Consider the following 26,435-nt stretch of genomic DNA (forward strand, 5'->3'; position numbering starts at 1 on the left):
TCCAAAAACCGAGGTTGGATTTGGGGCATAGCTGCTAATAATATAAGGCAAGTGCATAAAACAGGCCTTTATTTACTCAAATCCACCCACCCCCTTCCCATGTAATGGAAATTACTAGGGTCGTCCAAGAGCCAAGCACTTGACAGCTGATGTGGTTCTTGTGCTTTACCGAGCAGGAAACTTTTTATTTCATTTTTCTTTTGTTAATCAACAATCTGCACTCAACCACCAACACACACAAAAATAGACCTTGCGCCACAAAATAAGGATGCCCGTGCAGCACACCTCTATCCATCGCTGCCTGGCACCATGTCAAGCACCTGCCAATCCCCTCTCTCGATCTCTACGCATCATGGTTAAAATTAAAACCTAATTTACTGGAGCATTCCTGGCACATCAGTCGACATGAAATTAAACTCAGGTAGTACGAGTGACATGTTTCAGCAGAGCGCTGGCTGCTTTGTAAGTAATGTTAACCCAGAGCAACCACTGCTGCTCCTACCTTGTGGCAGATCTCAGTCTTGACTTCCCGCAGGGCGCGCTCAGAGAACACACAGCCACAGGTCTGCAGATAGCAGAACCTGAGAGAGAGAGAGAGAGATTGATAAATGTGATGTGATCTAAGACGAGACCTTCTCTCAGAATGACAGATCTTTCCTGACAAGAACAGATAATGGATTTACCACCTGCAACTATAGGAGCATGCCTCACATTTCTTGCACATTTGCAAAGTTTCTGTTTACTTTTTAAAGGCTATTTTCTCATAAACAAATAGATATTCTTTTTACTGCTAGAAGCAATTATATTGACTGTATTACTATAAATCTAACTGCAGTGGCTGTATTGTGTCTTAGGATTTTACAAAGTTTATTTTCTGGTGGATGGTGTCTTTACGAAGTTTTCAAAGTTTGATTATTGAAACAACCGGGATGTCTTTCCGTTCCCGTTGCAGCGACCTTCCAATGGCAGCTCGGTCACATTTACAGCACACAGAGCAGATCTGATTAGTCTAATACTCAACGATGCAAGGCTGCCACCTAGTGGTGTATGAAATGTGTTGCAACGACTGAAAGACCACAATCATGGCAGCAGGTCGACTGTAGTCAGCCTAGCCAGTCAGACTCAACAGCATCTATGAGCACAAACTGCCAACACAAGGTTTGTTTGATTCAGTTCTGGGTACTTTGGACTAAATCTGAGTACGAGTTAGTTTAAGTGCCTCTTTTCTTGAAGGGAAGGCAACCTTTAGGCCTCGAAACCCCAGAGATTTACTTTCCCCTCCTGGAGTTCTTGTTTTCCTCTCTTCCTCCTTAGTGGATATAGTGTGTCTGTACTTTCTCATTAACAACCGACTCTGTGGTTGATCGGCGGCGGCACCAATGGTAGCAGGTACTATTTTCTTGGAAAGGAAAAGGACTGTGATGTCATCGGACGGCAGGAGAGATAGGCTCAGGGGTGTGAGGAAGAGACAGCTGAGAAAGTTGTGGTTTCTTCTACATAACAACAGTCTTCAGGGTGACCGGTAGCACTTCTACCCTGTCTAAATCTTTGAGCTGCTTAATAAAAATGCTTTTATTAACTATATTGATGTATTTATTTTAGGCGTTAGGTGAGTTAGGACAGTGATGCTCACTTGTGTTTGCCATTCATCTCCAGGCCCACCACGGGGCAGATGAAGTGGGCGCGGTGCAGCTCCTCATAGCGGCCGCCCTTGGTGTTCGTTCTGTCCCCCTCCCAGGCTGGGTTGTCAGTCAGGTTCAGCTCCTTCACATCCTGCCAAGAGAGCACAGACACATGCATGTCAGTTTCAACACTCACGACACTCAAATTGTCTGCCACTATTTCGGCTTGTAATTCAAAGGGTAAAATGTGAACCTGCAGCTCGTCCTCTCCATGGAAAATACTGAAAAGACCCCAAAGCATTTGTGTGTCGATTACAGCGTCAAGACTATTGTTGATTGACAGAGAAAGTCCTTTTTGTTTTATTTTGTTCTCTGAAAACATAGATCATACGCACACTTAAAGACTTAAAGGAAAAGATGAACACTTATTATATAATTATAATATAATATTATAATATAATAATATAATTGAACAAAGATATCCGTTCTTAATCAAGCCTCAATCGGTGGATTACAACCCAGATCCTTAATGCCAGGAAGACATTATGTAAAACTGTGTGTGAATGGATTTCTTTGCTACCAACCCTCAGGAACAATTAAATTACTGAAAAACAGAAAGTTAACCAACCTTGATGGCGCGAATATGGACCGCCACCTCTATGTTGGGTCTCTCGGCGGATTTATCCAACAGGTACTCGATAATGGCATCTTTGTTGTATAGTCTGCACACGTAAAGAAAGAAAAGCAAAACAAACATGGTTATGTGGCTGACAACTGGGTCCAAGATGACTCACAATCGAGACAACAAATTCAAATAATGTGTGATATATTGATTGATTGGATAGATAAAGTTGCACATTTAATTTCTAACATTAGATTGTGTATAATAATACAAATAAATAAGCATAACATAGAGCTGGATGGAGTCTGCTACAGGAGTCATGCAAGGCAAAAACTAGTATAGGGGTGAAACTATCTGCAGGAGACTGGTGCTCCCCTTACCTGCCCAGATCACAGGACACTATGGGGCGCCTGAGCTTCTCCTGCGTCAGGGCGCAATAGTTCCAGCGCGCAACCAGTTCTGCGCTTTTGTCAACCTGTGTCAGGAAAAAAGAAACACTATTAATGCAATGACAAGCCTAACAACATTGGGGCAAACACTGACTGTCAATCACGCAGAGTGCATCGTGACGTCATCACGTACAACACACGCACTTGAATACGCTTTAAAGCACCATTGCACTTTTTTTTTTTTTTTTTAATCTTCAACCACACACTAAGGACAGATCAAGGCATGTTATCACGCGTAGTAGATGGTATATACGTATAATCAGTGGGAATGGTGTTGATGTTGAGTGTGCATCAACTTGAAAACAGTGAAGCAGTGACGAGCGCCAATAACGGGTGCCCATATCCCTAGCATTATACACAGTTTAAAGGTGGGGTTTGATGGCGTCATCATAACCAAAACGCGGAAATGCAGGTACGTCCTGAATTAGACGTCACACTAAAACTATTCTACAACAAACTTTCATAAACTGCTTATATGCATAGCAGGCCAGAGTCAGAGATGCCCCCCCACAGTAACGTCGTGTCGTCCCACCTTCTCCACTTTCTTGGGTCCTTTCACGAGTTCGTGCCTTTTGGGGATCGTGCCTCCGTCACACCCCATGGCGGCGGGCTGATGAAGGGACGCTTTTATGAAGAAAACACAACAGACACTGGATACAGCACACTCTTCCAACCAGGAAGCACAGACACATCAACACAAACAACGAGTTGGCGCAGGAAGAGGCACGCTGGAACTATAAAGAGCAGGCGCTCGGTCTCGGGCAGTATTGAACCGGGACAGCGACCCCTAGTGGTCGGATGACTCTTATGCGCCGCAAAGCAACTGGCATTGAAACCGGCATCTGACTACCCATACATAGACTAAACATTAACACACAGAGAAAAGTACAAATAAAAATAAACAAATACATGTCGAAATAAATACATCAATAGCTAAATGTCTACGTAAATTTATGTATATATTTATTTCAATATTTATTAATTCATTTATTCGTGTATTTATTTCAACATTTATTGATTTATTGGTTGGTTGGTTGATTGATTCTTTTCTCTGTTCAGCCTATTTATTTTTTAGTTTTGTCATGGATAGTCCTCCATAGTCTGTAGGAGACAATATTTTTTGCATAATATATTATTGGATATGTATTATCGTTATAGTAGTAAGCAGGTTAATATCAGTGATTTACTTGTAAGTTTGTTAGTTGTTGTAGTATAATTTACTTGAAACTTGTAGTTATTATTATAATGATTATTAATCATAATGATTATCGTCATATTCATAAATGAAGATGTACGATCCTGATGGGAAATTCGTGCACAATAATGCGGACAGGATAGGGAATGGACCAAGGTACCGTAATGATATCCCTTATTTTATTATACTGTGTTTTAAAATAAATACACCAACAGTAAATCTTCACTGCTGATTGGCTATTGACCATAAGACGTCACCGTTTTCAATTGCCTTTGTGCGGAGTTTAAATCAATGATAAATCAATAACTATTGATCACATACGTTTAAAGCAACGTAGATATCAGGCTGATCCCTGTACGTCTGGTATGTGTACCGCAAGAGCTATGGGAGGAGGAATAATAAAGATCATGCAAGAGAACAAGGCTATATATTGTAATTGCAATATGTTCTCACATGCACATGGCATGTTGGCCGCTGGAGTGCGAACGAACTCCACTGCAGACAACCTGGATCTCATGTGACCGTTTTTTAAAGCATATCGTGTTCGTTCCCCTGCGATCAACTTCATATATGGGAGAGAAGAAATGTCTCGTTCTCCACACTTTTTTCTAAACCTTAAACTTACTAGCTATAGCTATACATGTAGATATAGATATGAATACATAAATACACATAATTCGAATTGTAGTGATATTATAATTCATGAATATGAATAGAGGAATACAAATTGATCAACAGTAGTAGTAGTAGGACAGGTACTAGCCAAAGTAGTATAAGCAGTAACAACAGCATTACTGCCCCCCCCCTCACCTCTGCACCCCCCTCCCCACACTCCCAGCTGTGTGTGTCCCTCTGGGGACCCCCAGTCATTCCAGCAGCTGATCAAACACTGGGCGCTGTCGCCCGCACTTCACAAGAGCCCTAGACAGATTAATGACCCCAGGGGTGGCAGGGCTGACCCCTAACCCCGGGGAGTGGAGGGCAGTCTGGCAGTCTGTGTCTGCCGCCAGCAGACTGCAGAGATCAGCCAGGCTCCGCTGCTGGGCCAAGGTGAGGGCATTAGTAATGGATCGGGACATAGTTTCAGTGCTATACGTTTACACTGGATAGTGGTGCGCAGTGTAGATCATATTATAGTACATCAAACAGAAAGGGGAGACGGGGTGGGGGTCACATACATCATGTAACTTACATACTGTTAGGAACAGCAGCATACATGCCATTAAAGTACTGCTACCAACCTCCTCTCAGCTTTTCAACAGCACTGCTCCTTCGATTGAACTGCAAACTGCTAAGCTACACACTAATAATAAAATATTCAATAAATGATTATGCAGAATGTACTGACACATGCAGACAAACTATCTTCAGGTACTTTAAATTCCAGCTGTTGATTTTGGCTTCCCCAGCTCTTAAGTGTAGCCTGGAGCTCCAACCCTTCCAAGACACATGTCCTGGGATTTCCTCTAATCCTTTGTCTCCTGTTTATTCTCTGCATTAGGGAGGATTCTCGCTGGCATGAGAATGATTGTGCTGTATATCCGAGTTACACCCACCCCAACTCCTCACAAGCCTCTGCCCCCCACCCCCCGGACACTAGAGTGAGTTCTAGTACCCCCAAACATGTTTTCATAAGGATGCTCGGAGACGTCAAGAGAAAACCTTCAATCCCCACTTGTGTGAAGTGTGCTTAAAAACTAGAGCCCCCTTTTTCTGTGCTTGTTTGTTTTGTAAAGCCCACGGACTCGTGAGTGATGAAGGCAGGGCTTCTTGTGCGTCCGCTCCTAAAGCAAACCAATCAATCGGTACGTAAAGGTTAATAATGAGTTCAGGAACGAGATTTAATGAGTCCATCCACAGGGTTTCATTAACTTATTAATTTCTTTATTCTATTCTGATTGTCACCATCACAAAACCAACTTATATACAGATCATAGGTAAGGCAGAGGAAGGCACAGTGTAGCAGACACATGCAAAGTCCAATTACAACCCATACCACTTTATTTAATATATTTATATGTATATATTTACAGTGTATATAGTTAAAAAAAATGAGGAGGAAACAGTACACCAGAAACAAAATATACAAAAAACAGCAACTACTGAAACCAATGCCCCAGTTGTTTAATTTCTATCACTTTTATTTTTGGATGATTTACTAAAGAAGCAGAATGTCTCAGATCTCTTCAGCTCTTCAGACAATCGTTGGATGTGATAAGAACAATTTGTACAATTATACACAAAAGAGATTATCCTATGCAAGTATAAGGCTCGGCACACAGACAGGTGAAGGCAGACAGTTAAGAAAGTGGAAGTATGCGTGCGCTGCGTGGCGGCGGACAGACAGACTCTCTCCACAGGTGTGCTCTGGTGCTCAGCTGCGCTCCATGCTTCTGCACAACGCGTGGCCTCCAGGCTCAGAAAGAAACCAAAGAAACCGTGGAAAAGAAACCAACCAGTTTCGTCTCCCAGAAAACACTCACATACAAATGGTCTGACCCTTAAAACGTTTTTTAATTATTTGTTTTTACAGAATTGCGTATTTTTGTATGCCCTGTCGAAGCCGTTTTTAACTCAAAGAAATGTAAGTCACCTGCAGCATCACAAACATCCAGCCGCTTTTTGGCACCTTTTCAATAATTCCTTTTGCCTTCAGCCATTTTAAGATCATTGATGCGTTTTTTGTGTGTGTTGTTGTTACTGTTGTGGTTTCTTTCCAGACATCAGGGCTGCTAGATGGCACCTCGTCTGAACATAGGTTTTGAGTTTATAAGGTCAGTCATGACTCAGTTTACTGACAAAGGAATAATTGTTATATATGTAGGGTAAAGCTGATGACGAAACAAAATCTGTAGTGAAGAATTGTTTTCTCATTTTTCATATATAAATATTAAACAAAACAAATAAAATTAGCTCTTAAAACACATTTAGCAACACTTCCTCTATTCTATATTGAAGAACCCCTGCATGAAAAAAGTGTCCACTCAGCAGGTCCCGTCCTTCATCTAAACACTACAGGAGACAACACTGCCCAAGGACAGCTTGTCTTTCACTCTCTTTGCTGTGCGGGTGTAATTCCTGATTTAGTCATTTCAAGTGCACAGTTTAAAAAGAAAAATTGTTAAAAAAAAAGACAACAAGAGTAAGAATCTAGAAGTGGTTGTCTGGTCTATCCAGTCTTTTCCAATACATTTTCCGATGCCTGACTAAAAGCAACTCGCCCACAGGTGATTCGAAGTGTTAAAGGCTGTTGAGCTGCAACACAAAAGGCTGCACCCTCAGCATATGTCTTAAAAGCCACCGGCCCCTAGAGGCTGCTGATCAGTACTGGGCAGGGTGGGTATCGAACCAGCGACCCAGAATTGATGTCTTTGTGTCCCTTTGACATTATCAGAGATGCCCCCCATCTTAAAGAAAGATTGAAGCATATTCATGTTTTCTTGGTGTCTTTTTTGCATAATCATAAAAGATCCCCCAATAAGGGAAGGGTGTCCAATATTTTCACCTTAGATCCTTTTCTCAGTGCAACTTGCTGTAATTAAAGGAAAGATGACTGTTTTAGGAATCTCTTGTAGCACTTGTGAAAGTGTTTGTGATTAAAGCTGGGTAGAATTTTCCATTAAAAAAAGACATGATTTACAGCTGGTAGAAAGAACGCTCCCTCGCTCTGGCCGTGCTGTTTGGTATTGAGTGCCAGCCGTCCACAGAGTCCTGAGAGTGTGAGAAGGTGAAGGATGCAGGGGAACTATCGCCCCCTAGAGGTAGTCCAGCTCCAGTGCATGGCACAAGGCCTCCAGGTCAGCCCGGCAGGATACCCTCCAGAACGGCATGTTCCTCTGAGACACAGAAAGATGGAAAGGGGGAGGTTAATATTGATACCCAGGAATCTACTCAAACGCCGCCCTCTGAGCCCAAGAGAGCCTCTTACTTTCTTTGCACCCGTCTCCTCCTCCACTCCGTCGCCGATGACTACGTACACGGCCCTGCGCCCGAATCGCTGGGCTACACGCTCAAAGCAGCTCTCCTTCCCTGGGGGGCAGAGAAAACACTGTGAGCACCTTACGTGGGAACACAGAGCTGGGGCCCTGATCTGTGCTCAGTGTATCACTGCAGGTCTGCATCGTTGACAGACAGACAGTTGCAGGTGCCTCACCTGTCTTGGTGGCGCTGTATATGTTCTCGATGGGGAATGCCGTGCCCAGGCCATAGAGCAGCACCTTGGACAGCGCTGGTATCAGCTGGGTTGTGGTCACCAGCACGTTCACGCAGTTGGGCCTGGAGAGGAGAAACACCGGCATGGTTTACATCTTCTGAAGACAGTTCTGTACTGATGTGCAGGTGTTCCTCCTCTGGAGCTCAGTGTGCAGCAATAGACACTGACAGACACACATTTCTGCACCAGGTCTAGAGCCCAGGTGGCTTGTGCACCCCCTCACCTGGAGCTGATGAGGGCCAGGGCCTTGAGCGCGTGGGTCAGCCAGAGGTCAGTCAGCACCTCCATTTCCCTCCGCAGTTGCAGCCACTCCTCACGCTTGGGGCTGCCCAGCAATCCTGCCAATCGGAAGACAGATAGCCCTTGAATGACAGCACCATCCAACAAATGGAGGCTCTGCAGCACCTCTCATGTCCAACTCCTGCCCCTCTCCTCTTTGTTACCTATAAGCTCCACAAAGTCATATTATTACGATTCCAGAAGCATTTCTGCGAACCTCTGTACAGGTGGGGAGTGAGAGAGCAGTGATTGAGGCATCATTCTATGCAGTACAGTGTGTGTGTGTGTGTGTGTGTGTGCGTGTGTGTGTGTGTCTGTCTGTGTATGTACTTGCCTCCCACATTGTTCTTGTAGGTGTTGTAGACCTCCTTGACTCGGCGGTACCGGAACGCCAGCTTCCTCATCCAGTCGACCCCGCCGTGAACCCCCGACCCCAGGCAGAGCGTAGCGCCCCCTGATGGGCTCTGGAAGCCGTCGGCCGCAAAGTTGTACGAGCTGCAGAAAAAGAAAAATACATAAATAAAGAAGAACACAGCGGAGAGCTCAGTCCCAGTCCCACACAGTCCTCACAGAGAGTCCGCACAGCTCGCCAGGAGAGAGACGCTAAACCGAGCGAAGGTCTGACATAACGTTGAGCAGCACAGAGATCCTCACCCCCTCACCCGAGCAGGTTCTGAACCGCTGTGGTGTATGGAGTACAGGGCCACATCTACGCAGCCAAAGTGCACTTTAATAAACCTCCATCCTGTAAAGATCACAGCACTCATGTTTCACACACCAGCCTAGACAAAACACACACACACATTCCCTGGCAAAAATAAATAAATCCCTGGGTAGGACAAATAAATAATGCTTTCAAACGGCCAAGTACTTGATTCTGCCTGTCCTGCTCATGTTATTATTAGATTGCCTAATTATGATTATGATCGCCGCAATTACGATCATATCAGGCTGATGAATAGTATCTGTGATAGGAGAGGGAAGTCCTGAGCTGAATTTGCCTGCAGGAAAAAAAACAATTATATATATATATATATATATATATACACTCACCTAAAGGATTATTAGGAACACCATACTAATACTGTGTTTGACCCCCTTTCGCCTTCAGAACTGCCTTAATTCTATGTGGCATTGATTCAACAAGGTGCTGAAAGCATTCTTTAGAAATGTTGGCCCATATTGATAGGATAGCATCTTGCAGTTGATGGAGATTTGTGGGATGCACATCCAGGTCACGAAGCTACGGTTCCACCACATCCCAAAGATGCTCTATTGGGTTGAGATCTGGTGACTGTGGGGGCCAGTTTAGTACAGTGAACTCATTGTCATGTTCAAGAAAATAATTTGAAATGATTCGACCTTTGTGACATGGTGCATTATCCTGCTGGAAGTAGCCATCAGAGGATGGGTACACGGTGGTCATAAAGGGATGGACATGGTCAGAAACAATGCTCAGGTAGGCCGTGGCATTTAAACGATGCCCAATTGGCACTAAGGGGCCTAAAGTATGCCAAGAAAACATCCCCCACACCATTACACCACCACCACCAACCTGCACAGTGGTAACAAGGCATGATGGATCCATGTTCTCATTCTGTTTACGCCAAATTCTGACTCTACCATCTGAATGTCTCAACAGAAATCGAGACTCATCAGACCAGGCAACATTTTTCCAGTCTTCAACTGTCCAATTTTGGTGAGCTTGTGCAAATTGTAGCCTCTTTTTCCTATTTGTAGTGGAGATGAGTGGTACCCGGTGGGGTCTTCTGCTGTTGTAGCCCATCCGCCTCAAGGTTGTATGTGTTGTGGCTTCACAAATGCTTTGCTGCATACCTCGGTTGTAACGAGTGGTTATTTCAGTCAAAGTTGCTCTTCTATCAGCTTGAATCAGTCGGCCCATTCTCCTCTGACCTCTAGCATCAACAAGGCATTTTCGCCCACAGGACTGCCACATACTGGATGTTTTTCCCTTTTCACACCATTCTTTGTAAACCCTAGAAATGGTTGTGCGTGAAAATCCCAGTAACTGAGCAGATTGTGAAATACTCAGACCAGCCCATCTGGCACCAACAACCATGCCACGCTCAAAATTGCTTAAATCACCTTTCTTTCCCATTCAGACATTCAGTTTGGAGTTCAGGAGATTGTCTTGACCAGGACCACACGCCTAAATGCATTGAAGCAACTGCCATGTGATTGGTTGGTTAGATAATTGCATTAATGAGAAATTGAACAGGTGTTCCTAATAATCCTTTAGGTGAGTGTATATTTCTTTCCCTGCCATTGCTTGTTTTATTTAGCTTCTGACCACAAGCTTTACGAAAAGGCAAATAAGGTTTCCATTTAAGAGCAGCCTTAATATCACACCTGCAGTAAAGAACCAATAGACTTTGCCTATTGAAACCTGGAATGAAAAATTAACCGATTCCTGTCCTGCTGAACTTGACACGATGACAGAGGCACTTTACACCCCTTCCTAAGCTGAGGTAAAGGCAGCCCCAAGTAAATAAAATGAACAATGCACCCCATGTGTTTGAATTTGACTGTCCACACAATTACAGCGAGAGACAGCACTGGCAACGCTTTTGTTGAATGAACAGATCGAAACCCTGTTGAGAAGAACATTGCCCTTGGAAGACGATATATTGAGGGTGTCTATGTGGGGCGATGAAGAGTGGGAGGAGGAACAGTGAAAGAAGAAGAGAACAGAAAAATGAATAGGCACCAAAGATTCCACTTGAGGAGTAAAACAGGCAGAGAAGGGAGACAGAGACAGAAAATCAAAAGGAGGGGAATTAATGGAGGGAGAGTGTGATACAGAAGAATGGATGAAGGAGAGAGGGGCAACGGTGAAAAGAGTTGGGGGCGGCCATTGTTCCTAGCACCAACACCAACACCCGAACACCACATACACACACACACACACACACACACTTCCACACCTCCCCAATCCCCACACAGAGTGGCACACAGATCAACTTTCAGGAAGCTCTGTACCTCAGATCCTGCCCATTGTCATCGGAGGCCACGTCGTCAATATGAACTTGGTCACATTCCTGAGAAATTAAAGGAAACAGGAAATATTAGAAATGGGGATCCATTTTCAGGTCTGCAAGGCGCTGTGCAAGAACAGGTTTTCGCTCTGGGGAGCCTGAGGGGGAGAGAGAGAGAGAGAGAGAGAGAGAGAGAGAGAGAGAGAGAGAGAGGGAGGGAGGGAGGGAGGGAAGCACACTGACAAGACCTCAAGACATTCTGGCGCCTTTGTCACCTAGCAACAAAAGAAAGGTGGCAGCTTACCTTTTGAACCCGACACTGCTGGTTAAAAACTAATAGAGAGAATGCAAATCACTCTAGGATGACTGGCACTGTGACACTGTCTTCCCTGAATAATAAAAACATGAGGGAAACAACAAACCAAAAGAAAACGATTGGTATGTGCGTGTTCTCACTTCACTGTTTCCTACTCTCTCTCGCTTTTAAAATACAAGACTGCACTCTGCTAATGACGGACCAGCGCTCAATTAAGAAAATTATTGGGGAGGTCAGGCCAATTTCCAATATTTTCAGTTTTTTATCTTCTCTTTCTGGAGATGAAGAAAATTAAAGTAACAAATGGAATCTGGGGTCCCTCACGCCCACAGTGTTCTGTCCCCTCAAAAAAAAAACCAGCCATGCTCTTCCCACAATCCCCTGCTGTTGCCTGCGCCGCCCACTGCTTTCCCAGTCCGGCGGAGGATTTTGAAGAACCCTTCTGATGCTCTGTTCAGGTCTGCTTTTCTCATCCCCCCCACCCCCCCATCCCATCTCTTTCACGCTGCTCTTGAAGAATGACAGTTCCAGCTATCACATTTCGAGCAGCCAGAGACAGACGAAGACGCTACCTCATCCCAACACGTCTTGCGTTCCCCTGGCCTGGGCGGACTACGCTCTGACCCCCCCGGGGCCTCTTTATGGTGGGGGACGCAGCGCAGCCCTCCTGGCGCAGCTGACCTCTCCCGTCTCCACGTTATTTTATTCCCTGACGAGCGGAGACTCTGCTAGCGGATACAGCACGAATTACATTGCCTTAGAAGTCAAGGTTATGAAACTTATTTGTAAAAGAGTGACCGCATCAGCCCTTTTAAAAACGTATCGCTCCCAGAATGGAGATATCATAAATTACAATTTGAATACCGATGCCTTCACTTTAAACTCAAACACAATTGCTGTCTTCTGGATGCAGTAATAGCCGAGACCCTTTGAATAATGGATGAACCTTTAAGAGTTCTCAGCTTTCTTAAACTTGGCCGTAGTGTTTTAAACTCTGAACTCTCAGCTTGGGTCTCCTCCTAATCTCCCCCCTCAGTTATTTTGCCTGTGGCGTGACTCCAGCTCCACTGACAAGCTGAATAGAGGCTTCCATAAATTACACCTCCTCACCATCAACACATGTGTAGCAATAGACAGCCACACGATAAGCGCTGGCAATTACAGAGACAAAGAGCATCATTAAAATCTTGTTGGAAAATAATTCCGCTGGCCCCCTGCCCTGAAAGCTGGGCTTCAGATGGGCTAATCTACCTTTCAGAATAAGACACACACCTGTAATTAACAACTCTGATTTTTTTAAATTTTTATTTTCTTTTGCACTGGGCCTTCAGTTCAGTTTTAATCCCTTTCTTTGTAAGTACAAGACTGAGGAATGTAAATAGCTGTGGGTTTCTCAATCGCAGTCCCCCGCTGCTCCTCCTTCCCGCTGAGTGAAAGTGCACGTTCCCGACGTTCAGAGAGAAAAGGAGGTTCTCTCGGTTAGGGGCAGATTAGCTTGGATTAAGAGAGTAAACATTTTCATTTAATTTTAATTTATTGAAGGAGTTCTCACCTCCAGGTCGTTGAAGAAGAGGCGAGAGTCGGCTAAATTGAAGATCATCTCCTCCATCCACAGCCCCAGAGACACGGCCTTGGCAGAGTCCTGACAGGGAGACACACACAGCAGCGCACGGTCATACAGAGCCCATGGGTGAACCCAGAGCGCATCCACATGCTCAGTGAACCATCAGTGACACATAGAGGGGCCACTGTTGAATCACCACAAGTGGATACAGTGATTCTCTCAGGTTCTTTAGTCCTGACCCTAATCTAGAACCCTGTCCCTAATGTAAACCCCCGCACTAACTGACTTTACACAGGGAACTATCTCTGTATAAAGATCTCTGTTTACCAGCAGTTTTCCTTGTCTCAAATTAAGCGATGCAACAGGGAAGAGGTGAAGGAGAGGTGACTGTGGGGGTGGCTGTGAGGTGTAAATACAATCCCAGTCCTGGAAAAAGACAACACAGAGAACTGCTCTGTGGGACTGGAAGGTGTGTCAGAGAACTTCATTTTCTTTATGGGGCTTATTGAGGGTTTCCTTAAGGTACGCAAACTCCCTGACCCTGACCAGCCACTGCTGCCAGCCCTACAGGGAAGCGAGAGGCAGTGGGCTGAGAGGGGCGCCCAATGGAGGTTAAGAAATACAGACAAGAGGAGGCAATTCTTCAATCTCAAACCTGCGAGCGTTTGGAATAAAAACACCCAATGGCAGTTATGAAATTATAGACTTTCACAAGACGGACTTCCGGACAGATCCTTGGATCAATAAGCTGCCAATGCTCGAGCCACGGTGCTTCCAGCAGAGTGGGGCATGGGCGAGCCTGGGCGAGCTGCCAGCAAACAGACTCAGATAGAGCATTCGTCCCAATCTCAAGACAGCCACTCTGCTTCGAGTGAGCTCGGGCTGGCTCCATTGTGTGTGCGATCAGTTCCCGCCGGTTGTGATTGACAGAACCGGTTTCCCTGCCTCATGGGCAGTCTGATAATCTGCGTGTCAATCAATCTGCCATTCAGGCCCTTTTCTACAGATATAATTCTTCCCCCCCTTCCCTCTCCCCACTCTCTTTCTCAAAGAGTGGAGTCTTAAGAGCAGGCGTCGGATTGCCTGCCAGCATTGTAAAGCAAAAGAAAAAAAATGGGCAAAATAAATAAAAATAATGTAAAAAAAAAGTAAGAGGCAAGAAAACGAAAAACAACAGACCACAGTGGAGCAGACTTAACAATTAAAGAAGCCCTGTGCTTTGAGCTGGGTGCCAGGCTAGGTCGCCGGAGCTCAGGATGCTTGGCTGCTTGTCAAGATGGCAGAGTCAGCCAAAGGTGAGTGTCAGATTAGTGCTGGGAGGCTGACAACCTGGGTCCCCTCCTAGCCATGTACAGAGAACAGCATTATTGTCAGCCTGTGTCAGGGAGGGATGGCGGGGAGGGGGGGGTTGTTCGGTTTTAATTAGGATAATTACCCAGGTTCTCCTGCCAAGGCGAGACACCCATCTTGTGAAGTGTCAGAACATTACAGAAAAGGAGGCTTTGGTTAGTAATTACAGCAAACTGTGTGAAGGATGAGGTGCAGGGAAGGGGGTGAAACAGTCCCATCAGAAAGCAAGACCTGTGTGTTCGATCCTGGTGTCTTAAAGAGTGAGCTGCATTATTGAGAACAGGAAGACACACTGACAGACGCATGACGGGAGAAACCGTAAGGATCGGGGTGAAATAAGTCACCTCGAGCAGGTCAGGGTGTAACGAACGCGTCCGTATTTGAAAGCAGGGATTTTCAACTGCCGTGAGAGGCAGATCGATATGATCTCTGCGCTGCCGTGCCCGTGCCAGTTGTGGCTTGCACACTAGAGATGCAAAGCCCGTGTTTACCACTCTGCTGTTGGTGCTTGTCATGAGAAGTTGCTGGACAGATCAGAGAAGCAGCAGGAGAAAAAGAACAAGATCCTGTTTCTTTAAGAACAGAAACTTGAACTAAAGCAAACAAAGCTTCTTGTCTGGCAATGTCCGGGACTGTCATGAAGCAAATCAAATTCATTTCTACATAATTGAGATCCAATTATCTATACATAAATCATCTCACAGATTGTTTCTTTTTTTTAAGCATTTTTTATCATTGTTTTTTTTTTGTAGAAATGGTTTCTGTGTGTCTGCGGTCTGGTGCAAGAGCATGTCGAATCACAGTTCACTGGTTCAGCAGGAAAACCTTGTGGGAGGAAAGAGGTATTTGGCACATCAGCTAATGTCATCTCTCCCACTCCTGTCTCCTCTAATGACAAAAAAGAAAACACAGACACACTCACGCGTCTCACGTATGGACACACTTACGTATGCACTCACTCACAGACACAAACACACACACTCACGTGTAGACACACACACACAGACACAGACACACTCACAGACACACTCATGTATAGACACACAGACACACACTCACGAGTCTCGCGTAACGACACACTTTACGTACGGACACACTCACAGACACAGAAACATTCACAGACACACTCACTCACACTCACACATACATTGCACACACATAGGAATCCACCGTTACTCTAAACATCCATTTGCATTGTGTCGGCACACCAGTGAGGGATCGTGGGAATTCAAAATATTTTGCCAGCCAAGAAAAAGAAACAGAGCCATTGTTCTCTGGTAATCTGCTGTGAACTCCACGTTGAGTGCCATCAGCTGTCAATCAAGCACAGCTGGCATGTGAGTGACAACGAAACCACGTGATTCACCACCAACTTTCCAGGAAGGGCGGGATGCCTCAGTTGTGACATGTTTTTGAAAAGCCCACAGTGCACAGACTCCACAGATGTCTGGGAACAGCACTGTAAATGCTGAGTGACTGCAGAACTGAATACATTTGCTTTCACGTTGCTTTGAAGATGTTGTATATATGTTTTTAATGAGCCACAATCGTTTTCTCATTTCAAGTGCATCCAGAATCCCATTAGCACCATATCAAGCCAAGGAGCAGTCATCACAATACAACACAGCCAAGGTTTTACAAGACAACATCACAAGTGAAGTGGAGCGAGTTTGAAAGTCTTCCAAAGACCGCATTGTGGCCTGACTGTGAATCCAGTGATTATGAATTCAGAGGTAGCGCTAGTGTTGTGAATTGTTGAGCATGTGGTTAACACAGGAACACAGGTAAGGAAGTGTGACTGATCAGGCAAGGGGTTTGGCGAAGCCGGTGCGTACCTTGCCGAAGCGCGAGGCGAACGTCCCTGTGAGCAGAGAGTGGAAGATGATGATGGTTTCATCCAGGTCCCACACAAACACACGCTGCAGGGGAGACACAAACCACAAGATTTTAAAAACATGAGAGTAATTTGGGCAACATTTCACCAATTGCCTGAGCAGATGTTTTTGTCCATGTCTTATTTTCACAAAGTGTCTCCATCTTTTCTTCTGCATGAACCGCCCGGATTACAGGACACAGTTTAACGCAAATGTCCTGTGATCGTTTTCCAGAAATTGTGCAATTGGCAGCGCTCAAGTGGGAGTGGGGGGCAGGGGATAGAACAAAGGGAGGGCCTGCCCCGCCACCTGTGAGCCCCAGAGTGCAGAGCTCTTGAGAATTGGAGCTTCTGATATTGGGAATCAAGTCTTCTGCAGGTGAAGATGGGGTGGGGGGGTTCCTTACCTCGATATCTGAGTCCAGGGGGGGCGCAGGGTCGTTGGTCCTCTTCCTCCCACGCAGCTTGCTCTCAGTCGCTCTCCTGGTGGGTCCCACCTCTTGGTCCTTACCAGGTGTGGGGGGGCTTGGGGGTGGGTGGTACTCTCCTACAACAGAAACACAAAGACATACAACACATGCAGTCAGTGCCTGCTCAGACCACAGACCGCAGCTCAGTAAAGACACATGGGCAACAGACTATGGACTGTAACAGGACAGCAGTCAGTCAGTGTGACAATCATTCAGACAGACAGTCAGACAGTAAAGCCCCGGGGCTGCCCTCTGACCTGCTAGTGACTCTGGACTCTGATTGGCCACGACAGGGGTGTGCTCCGGGTGCTGATAGGGGATCGCCGTGGAGCTGACATTACTGGGGGTGAGGTAAGGTGTGTTGTAGTGAGAGCTGTAGTAAGGTGAGTACTGGCCTTGGCTGAAGGCTGGATAAGCAGAGAAATCCTGAAACAAAAGAAAGAGCGGTAAATACACATCCCTACCACACCTGAGGTCATAATTTATTTCAGTGTTGCTGTTGTTGTTTTTAAATTTCCATAAACATTGATCTTGTACCCGCCCTGATAATCCTCCTCTGTGTATTATTAACAACGGTGTGCTCACGGTAGCTTTCAGCAGAAAGCTATAAATGGTTCATTGGGGATCTCAGCTGTGGATAGGTTCCACATGTATTCCCAGAGCCATGACATTGCATGATAACACAACCATGCCAAACTACAGATTACTTTAATTGTGAAAGGCAGGACTACTTAAAAATAAGAGGGAGTAACTACAAATATGCCTGTTTACTGACTCTTACTGTGAATTTACTGCATGACTGATATAGAGATGATAAAGAGTGCCAGCGTCCCTAGTTACCCACCGGGTCTGTTAGTGTGACCAAGCCTCACTTCAGCTGAAACACCCCACATTGTGACACAGATTGGCCAATCACAGAGCAGAGGTGTGTCTTACCTGCTGGGAGGGGCTAAAGGGAGTTGAGCTGCTGATCCCATTGGCCCCCTGGAAAATGCCTGATGAAATACTGCCTGGAGAGCAACACAAAGCAAACAAAAACATGAAACTATTAAAAATAAAAACACAGCACTGAATCAGCTTTCAGTAGCTAAGAAGTACACATTTGTTACTCCTAAAACCACCATTTGACTTAAAAGAGGGACAAAGTGGTAGGCCTACAGCATATGAAGTAAAAATCCTCACACAGCATCCTATGTCTTGGTGTTTAAATCCCCCCTGACACTTTTTGAGAGTCTTCTTCTGCAATACAACAATCTGTGTGTTTGCAGTTTTAAGATTTGCTGATTTTTTCCATGGAGCATGTTTCCCGCCCCCCCGTGTTTTTTTTTTTTTAATCTGGAAAGACAAAAAAAAAGTCTCTAATGAATAGTGAAGCTCTCATGTTTTTAACTTTCATGCCACTCTCTGACTAATTATGATGCACGGAAATGCAATCCTAGTGCCTTTGCTAGTGGCAGCCCAGGACTGGGGAGCACAAGCAGTGATTAATTGGAAGAACAATACAGGTGGGAATTCCAGCAGTGGAGCCCAGAGAGAATCCATCACTGTTATTAAGCATGTCACTGGAATGCCTTCCTCCGGGCTGTTTCCTTCAACCTGCTCGTTTGTCACCCTTCTTCTTCTCAGACATTTTCCCCCATTAATTCCAGCTCTCCAAAGTTTTCTTCAGAGCAGAACAACAAAAACTGCCACGAGCAAAAGTATAATGATCCGCATATTCATATTCCGCTCCTGGCTGGTTTTGTTTTTTTGTCTTTTTTTGTTCTTCCAAAGAACAAAAGGATCTGAACTTGGCCTACGCTGGTCATATATCACATGGGCGGCCCTGTGTCCTCTCCTGGCTCCTGGAGACATGCCACCGTAGTCATATGTCAAATGTGTGCTCCTGCCACATTTGATTGACTACAGCCATCGCTCATGTCCACACTGATCTGACTCCAGAGGGTGGCTGGGAATGCTTCGGCTTTCTTCTTCCTGCTTTCTTCAAAATCGTGCAGTTCAGGGAGCTTTGCACAGTGCAGTCCCTGTTGGGCGGCAGGACTGAGCAGCTCGGGTAGGCCAATCCCAGACCTCACCCCTGTGCCGACGGTCACTCGGCTCTCTGAACTAGAGCTCCAGAAAAACTCCCTTGTCACAACCCCCCTTCCCACACCCCCACCCTCCAGCGCAGGGTCCTCGATACGCAGCTTAACCTCTGCCCCCACCCAAGAGAGGGGAGATTTCATGGTGCTTCGGAAAGCGATACAGTGGATTGTGCGTGGCGGGGCAGGGGGCGCCCTGTCGCTGCCGCGAAGCCTGTTGAGACAAGAGGCATGCCCTAACCCCCAGGGAGAGAAGAGAGGGCCGCCTGACGCCAGGGACTCAGACCGCGGCTAATGGGGAGCAGGTGTGGCTGTGCGGGAGAAGACAGAAAGTTGGTTGGGAGTGGGGGGCAGGGGATAGAACAAAGGGAAGGCCTGCCCAGCCACCTGTGAGCCCTAGAGTGCAGCGCTCTTGGGAGAAATCCCTCTCTCCTCCCAGAACACCCTGCACGTCCGCTGCACAGCAACCCTAGTGCCTTTCGGTCCCCTGCATTATAGTCTTCAAGCCTAGCCCTCACTGTCCATCAACCCCTTGTGTTGCTGATGACCAGAGGCGCTGATAGGTGGATCAGCACGATTGCCCCACTGAACAGCTTTAGCTATCCACCTATCAGCGCCTCTGGTCGTCAGCTGGACCCAGAGAGGCCACAGGTGCTCCAGGTCCTTCAGATCTACCCATTAAAATCATTCCAACTCTCTCTGTAATCCTCTGGGGACAAGATGAGACTGACAAAGCTGCAGCAGAACTCTGAGCCAGCATGAAGACTTGTTTGTTTGCTTTATGGGGGTGGTGGGTCCGTTTCCAGAAAAGGCAACTCCTGATGCTGGGAAGCCCTGACCCTATGAAGGCCTGGGAAGAAAGTTCCCACCTGGGGCCCCTCAGCGGGAGCCCGGGCAGAGAGTGAAGTGAAGGCTTGCAGCTGGTGTGACAAGCAACTGCAGCAACAGCGTGGGCTGCCCAAAACGAAACGGCCCACAGCTGGAGTGGTCATGGAGGTGGTTGAGGGGAGAGAGAGGGGCTGGGGCTGGGGGTGCTGCCTCTCTGTGGCTCCCAGGGAAGGGAGTTAGGACCCCCTGCCCCCTTTTGCACAAGGGAAGTAACCAAGAGAAGCAACACATCTGAAACTTGGGAGTCTGAAGAATCACAATGAGGAAGAAGCAATCGCAATTTGATGAATGACAGCAGAGAGAGGGGGGTGAGGAGGGCAGGGAGATGCGGGTTGGGGGGTAGGGGGTGGCAGCAGGGCTCACCATGGTTGGGGTAGGTGTACAAGGCCTGTCCGGATGGGGCGCTGCCAAAGTTGGAGGTGTAGTTGAGAAGGCTGTTCTGACTGGGAGAATGGCTCAGACTGTCCTCTCTCTTAATGTCTGGAGACAGAGAGAGAGAGAGAGAGAGAGAGAGAGAGAGAAAGAGAGAGAGACAGAGAGAGTATAATCTGTTAAGAAAATTATGCCGTTTTGGCCAGCTCTCAAGCAGTAAATGTAGAACGTGCAAAGACAAAGACGCATGCATAAATAAAACAGACCACATTTCAAAGTTGCATTTGCTTTTCCCAGAGCCGTTTTTGCAGCTTTCAGTCAGGAACATTGTATAATTGCCTGTCTTCCACGCCCCCGTTTGACACAATTACACCAGATCTTAAAGAACCCCCCAGGTGCATGGCTCTCACTCAGAGCAGGATCTGCAGCCGTCAACGCTCTTCTCACTGACAGTGCTTAATAACAACAACAACAAAAACATATTTGCCTTGGCTCCGGCTGCTTGTTATCAACCAGCTATGATGACAGCTCACGGAGCTGACAGCGGGAGCAGAACGCAAAATGTAAAAGAAAATCATCACAAAACCACGAGGCTTAAAACTCAGGGAAGTTATTGTAGGCTGACATGCGCCTAATTGATGTTTATTGAAACAGAGATTATTTTCTTTTATCCAGAGCAGATGCCTGGGGAGTGACATCACTGGCATTCTTGAGCAGTTTTCCAGTGAACTCCTAATTACACTGCCCAGGAGCCAAGCTGTGTTTGTGGGGGGGTGGGTTGGGTAGGAGGTGCTATCTGACTCAGCACTCTGTAGGGGATTCAGGGAAGGGGCAGGCAAGGGACCACTAAGGGAAAGTTGGGGAGCATCAAAGCTGACCCTTCAGAGTCACTGTGATCGACAACATTGTCCTGTCGAAATGTCCTGAACTTATGATTTGTAGACGTAAATCACCGGGGGTTGTGATACTGAAACACGTGCCGACAACATCCGCTGAGGCCTGGCTCCAACCGCTCCTAAAAAGTGGCCTGTCTAACCATGCCAACCGGTCTGTGGCGAATCTCTGACCGACACAAACACAGTGCCCTGAGCCCAGGAGAGAGGCCAGTCACACCACAAACCAGATCCCCGCCCCCCACTCCACCTCCGCCACCTGCTGAAGACCCCAGCTGCAGATTTCACTCACTGTAGGCTGGCATGCTGTAGCCCTGTCCGTGGTGTGAGTAGGCGGTGTAGGGGGCGGGAGGCTGCATTGCAGGGTTGTACTGAGTCTGTCCGTAGGCAGCCATGGCTGGTCTTGGGCCAGCAGATCTGAGGAGAGACACAAACCCAAAACAAGTTGTAAACAAAGCCCCCACACTTGCCTGGAGGTACAAATCCCCTTTCCAATCTATGTTTTATGATCTCTGTCCCTGCTGCTCCTGTGCACAGTTCCCTCCTGCACAGCACACCTGTGTCTTCCTTCTCTACTCCACACGTCACATGACCACGAATCTATCAGTGCATTGCCCTGATCGCTGCTATTGTCTTACTCTGTATGCATTAATTTAAATTCCTTCCCCTGTAGTTTTATATCACTTCCGAAATTACAGCTGGAGGGACAGACATGTCAGTGGGACAGAGAGAGGGAGGAGGACACCGCTAGCAGGTGACTGATGCGACACAACGAGGGTTGCCATAGACCCACCTGTCGACAGGGGAGGGGTAGTGGGCGGGGTCTGTGTTGGAGAGCCAGAGGTGACCTGAGAGAGGGAAGGCTGGGGGGGAGAGAAAACAAAAACTGTCATTGCTCACACTTCCTGCTCACTCTTGTTGACTTGAATGCCTTGAAACCAAGGACACAGGCAACAACAGGCATGAACAGACCCCACTCACCAATGCGGGAGCCAAACGAACAAACACAAAGTTTACAAGAGGGTTTTAAAGTGTAATGAATTAAACAATAGTTACTTTAAGGTTAGTTTGGTCTTTTAAAATGGTGCACCTTTAACAATGTATATTTTTTTCATTCTATAAATGATCTAAAATTAATTAGGCTGCAAAAAATCTCCATCTTGAGGATAACTCTATTTGTGCAAGTGAGTGTGGATCTGTACAAAGACAAGACCTGCATATTCCTATAATGAAACTCTTACCTGAGTCTGAAGCAAAGTCCGTTCCACTCACTGCGAATTCACTAGAGTTCAGCTCCTTCAGCTCACCTAGAACAAAGCATCAGTGCACAACAATCACTCTCTTTCTCCTTCCAGGGGCTAATTATGCAGCTGTCGGCTACCTTGTCTCCTCAGGAAGCCTTGGGCTGTGAGTGTCTTGAAATAATACCGACTCCAAAGGGGGGGGTAGAGGGTAAAACTACTTCTCCAAGGTGAGCAACAAGGGACTGAACATGATCTGGGCTCCATAAGCTGTGGGGAGGCAAGAATGCGCGACTCGGGCCGAGAGACGTAGGTTTACTTAAGAATGTGTCATCGGTGCCAACCCAGGAGACCACGGCCTGCTTGCGGCTCGCACAAACTTGTCAAGTGACATGCTTTTCCGTGGGATTGATTTTTTCTTTCAAACAAACAGCCAAACAAGAAAAAACACAACACACATGAAAAAAATGTCATTGTCTTCTGTTTCTCTTATTGGCATTTCACAAGCATGACAGAATGTCATCTGTGCATAAAAAATAAAAGGGGAAGAAAGAAATGGGAATTAATATAAAGCCTCCCTAACCACACTGTGTACACAGCAAAGTGCAGACCTCTTCAAAAGGCAAATAATTTATAAATAAGAAGCAAAACAATATATACATATACACATACAACACAACATCTAAAACAGAAATAATGATACAAATGTTTGGTTTGTTAAAAAACCTTTTCTGTCTTATCTCTTTACAAGTGCAACAATTTGTCACAAGCGTAGCAATCTGCGATAAAAGTCTCACAGGAATGGGGAAAGCATTGACAAGCAGGGCAGAGCACAGCCTCGGCAAAGCAGTGAAGCTGCAGTATGTTATTCAACCACTAAATCACCAGGTAACTTTTCCTTGAAATAATTCTGAACGATTCATTGTGATAATGCACACAGTGATGCAGAGAAGCGGAGGAGAGAGGGGGATGGAGGGTTTAAGGCAGACCTGGGGGGCCATCGGGCGGCAGTGGGAGAGAGGTTGCCGGCGATACACTCTGTTTCCAAAAGGCCGAGCTCTGGGCGTCTGCACATCCACTGTGAGCGATTACAAGATCTAGCATCTCCCTAAACCTGAGAGAGAGACAGAGAGACAAAGAGGACTCATTAATAATTATTCATAAACAATGAGTGTTGGCGAGAGGGTGAGCTCAAGTGTGCGAGTGAATGAGAAAGTAAGGAAAAGTTGTGAGATTTGCAGAGATTGAGAAAGAGAGAGAGAGAGAGAGACAGAGACAGAGGGCAGGAGAGCAGTGATGGAGGGAAGGCAGAGGAGGGGTGGGGGTGGGTAGAGAAGGAAAGCCAGGGGTCAGAGAGTCAATGCCAATGCTTGTCACTGCCCCACAGGAAACTGAAGCCCCAGCAGAGCGTCCAGACTGGCCCGGGGCAGAGCTGAGCTGGCCAGATACTCTGCGCCATCCTTGTATTGCCCGTGATCCCAGGGGAACCCCTACTGAGCAGCAGGACTGGGAGGGAGGATGCTGGGGTTCATGCATTGCGCCCACGCCTTACTCAATGACTTTGCTTCCCTAAACAGGGAACTGTCTCCGCTTTACCAATATGTCAAGAAGACGTACATGGACAGATTTCCTCAAGGCATATTTACTCAAACGTAATCAGGGTAATCAGAATAGAAATATCTTATGAATATATTGTTATTCCACATTGGTACGTCTGCACCACTTATCTGGCCTATGAATACGTCAACATGACCTACAGTTAAAAAAAAAGACCTTCCCATACTTTTTAAGGATCTCTGAGTTAATAAGCAAGCAGAGGGGGTTGTGGTTTTCTGTTTAAATTGGGAAAACACACTAAGGAGAGCTTTTGGAGATGACACTGTTTGATGGTGTTAATATGTACAGCACTGTCTATCTGTTAGGGTGTAAAATCATCTGCTCTAATTGAATACATGCTGGGAGAGAGGTCTTGGAACGGAGCTAAGGAGATTAAGTATTACCTTACGCCAGATATTAAGTCAAATGGATATTTTCAAAGCAGAACGGCTCCACAGCTGAAAGGCTGTGAGCAACTCTCTGATCCTTCCATCCACAGGCTCGAAGGGCACTCTCTCTCTCACTCATCTCCCCCCTCCCCCCAGCTCACCCCATCCTCTCTCTCCAGCCCCACTGACGCAGACACCCATTGCAGAAATAATCGTCCCACTACAGAAGGATCTAACCACCCCTAGGCAAGCTCAGTCAGGCCAGGCCAAACACTGCGGCTTGAACTCTGTGGCCCCAAGATGACAGCAGACTGACAGTGAAAGAGAGAAAATAGATAAAGAGATGAGAGAGAAAGAGAGCGCGAGAGAGAGAGAGAGAGGGAGAGAGAGAGGGGGGGCAAGATAGGGACATGACCCTGAACTTTAAAGAAACAAATCAAAAGCATATCCATATATTTATATTTTAAAGAATGTTTCTGTTTAAGATCTAGTTTAAGACAAAGCCAGTATACAGTATCCAGTCCAGTCTAGTCCACACATTTGCAAAGTACCCAGTAGATGTTGCCAATGCACAACTAGATCACAAGTAAGGCCCTAATGTTAATCAGAAGCATATGCTGTTGTTATATAAGTTTTAGAGAGCTGTGTAGGTCAACAGGCATCGGCTTATAAAGCCAGGGGACTACAAAGGCTCTGAGACCCCCATACTGCAAAACAAGCCCCCCAGCCCCCCACCCCACCTCAACACCAGCTTTCCGCCACACAACGTCTGTCTAGGCACGATGGTATATTGATTGAAACAGTCTGGTGTGTGCGAGTCTGTGTGATTTTACAAGTTTCTCCGCGTAGAACAGTTGAGTCATCCCGGCAAGGAGGGTTTTTGTGGTGAATAACAGGATAAGCACTGTAACGCCAGAGGAAAAGGGGAAATAACGAACTTCTCCTCAGAAAGAACCAAAAAAGAAAATGCCTGTGTTAATGAACAAATACAAAACATGACTGAGACTGCCCCGGACAGACTGAGACAGCCAGGGAAAAACTGTTAAACCACTCATCCTAAATTAAGATTAATGGACAATTACCTGACGCTCATTCAAAGAGATAGTAATTAGCAGGGCAGTTGTGAGTGCGAGAGTGCCTGGGGCAGCCAGGGGGGCCGCACCGTGCCAGACAAGGCAGTGCTGAAAGCTCTTTAATGATCTGCAGTGAAGTATGCCAGACCAGGGAAAGCAAGTCTGAACCAGAGCCTATTACAGGAGCTGCGTTCGCAAACAGAAGCCCTTATGAAGCGGCGCTTTGTGGACGGAAGCGTACGGGAGCACTTTGAGAGTTTGGCCCATTCCACTTTCATCTAACGGTGAATTTAAAATGATTTTTAAATGCTGTACACAGGCAAGGATCAGTAGAAAGTCCGCGGCACTTCAGACTTGCTTCTTTAAATCCAGCTGTACATTCTGAGTGGGGGAAAAATATCCCTTAACATTCTGTTTCCTTTTGATTTCTTTTTGTTTTATGCCTTTTATGCTTAAAGAGAATCCACTCCCCCCCAGCAAAGAGCTCAGAGAGAGGAGGAATATTAGTGTGACCCCTAGTCAAACTGAGAGAGATGGTTTACCACAGAACGAGCAGAGCGAGGTTCACAAGAGCCCAGAAGAGGATGGAGGAGAGGGTAAACTTGGAACAAACAAACGAAAACAAACAAAACGGGAACGGCCCAGCACTGTCTGTTTGCAATGTTTCCCCTTGCTGTACCAACACGAGCAAAGAGCTTCCTCATGAAACAAAGCCAGGGATCAGCAGAGCAAGGGAAACTAGACCGTACGGTAACGTCTGGCAGAAAGAAAAACAAACCAGATGCAACAGAAATAAACCATAATTCTGGGGTTCACATGAATTTTCAGCGTCACGAAATTAAAGATCTTTTTTTCTTTTTTGGGGGGGAATAGCGAGAGATTCAGTTCCTAACACTGAGCATTATGCCGTGACAAATCTAGTTTCTGGTTTTTTTTTTTTCAGTGTTCTTTCA

The 26,435-nt window shown here is 46.2% G+C and overlaps 2 protein-coding genes across 4 annotated transcripts in view; both read right to left on the minus strand.

The window, feature by feature from the left end:
* The window catches only part of rtf2 (replication termination factor 2), a 28,209-nt gene extending 24,797 nt beyond the window's left edge, over positions 1 to 3,412 (minus strand). Inside the window, exons 1-5 of the mRNA XM_066702221.1 lie at positions 3,226 to 3,412; positions 2,625 to 2,719; positions 2,251 to 2,344; positions 1,634 to 1,773; positions 503 to 581 (exon numbers count right to left, since the gene is read on the minus strand). Coding sequence (XP_066558318.1) covers positions 503 to 581; positions 1,634 to 1,773; positions 2,251 to 2,344; positions 2,625 to 2,719; positions 3,226 to 3,294 — 477 coding nt within the window. The 5' untranslated portion in view covers positions 3,295 to 3,412. The remainder of the gene's footprint in view (positions 1 to 502; positions 582 to 1,633; positions 1,774 to 2,250; positions 2,345 to 2,624; positions 2,720 to 3,225) is intronic.
* Positions 3,413 to 5,750: 2,338 nt separating this feature from the next.
* Positions 5,751 to 26,435, minus strand: part of eya2 (EYA transcriptional coactivator and phosphatase 2) — a 31,466-nt gene continuing 10,781 nt past the window's right edge. Inside the window, exons 2-17 of one of the 3 annotated variants that reach the window (XM_066702222.1) lie at positions 23,414 to 23,538; positions 22,425 to 22,490; positions 21,977 to 22,046; positions 21,476 to 21,600; positions 20,282 to 20,398; positions 17,886 to 17,959; positions 17,207 to 17,375; positions 16,887 to 17,026; positions 16,442 to 16,525; positions 13,245 to 13,334; positions 11,381 to 11,439; positions 8,715 to 8,875; positions 8,325 to 8,439; positions 8,042 to 8,163; positions 7,817 to 7,917; positions 5,751 to 7,724 (exon numbers count right to left, since the gene is read on the minus strand). In XM_066702222.1, coding sequence (XP_066558319.1) covers positions 7,644 to 7,724; positions 7,817 to 7,917; positions 8,042 to 8,163; positions 8,325 to 8,439; positions 8,715 to 8,875; positions 11,381 to 11,439; positions 13,245 to 13,334; positions 16,442 to 16,525; positions 16,887 to 17,026; positions 17,207 to 17,375; positions 17,886 to 17,959; positions 20,282 to 20,398; positions 21,476 to 21,600; positions 21,977 to 22,046; positions 22,425 to 22,490; positions 23,414 to 23,528 — 1,689 coding nt within the window. In that variant the 5' untranslated portion in view covers positions 23,529 to 23,538 and the 3' untranslated portion in view covers positions 5,751 to 7,643. Of the gene's footprint in view, positions 7,725 to 7,816; positions 7,918 to 8,041; positions 8,164 to 8,324; positions 8,440 to 8,714; positions 8,876 to 11,380; positions 11,440 to 13,244; positions 13,335 to 16,441; positions 16,526 to 16,886; positions 17,027 to 17,206; positions 17,376 to 17,885; positions 17,960 to 20,281; positions 20,399 to 21,475; positions 21,601 to 21,976; positions 22,047 to 22,424; positions 22,491 to 23,413; positions 23,539 to 26,435 lie in introns of those variants that run through there. The other 2 variants (XM_066702224.1, XM_066702223.1) reach the window with 2 other exon arrangements.

The sequence above is a fragment of the Amia ocellicauda genome, chromosome 4 (assembly GCF_036373705.1).
Source record: "Amia ocellicauda isolate fAmiCal2 chromosome 4, fAmiCal2.hap1, whole genome shotgun sequence".
Taxonomy (NCBI): Eukaryota; Metazoa; Chordata; class Actinopteri; order Amiiformes; family Amiidae; genus Amia; species Amia ocellicauda.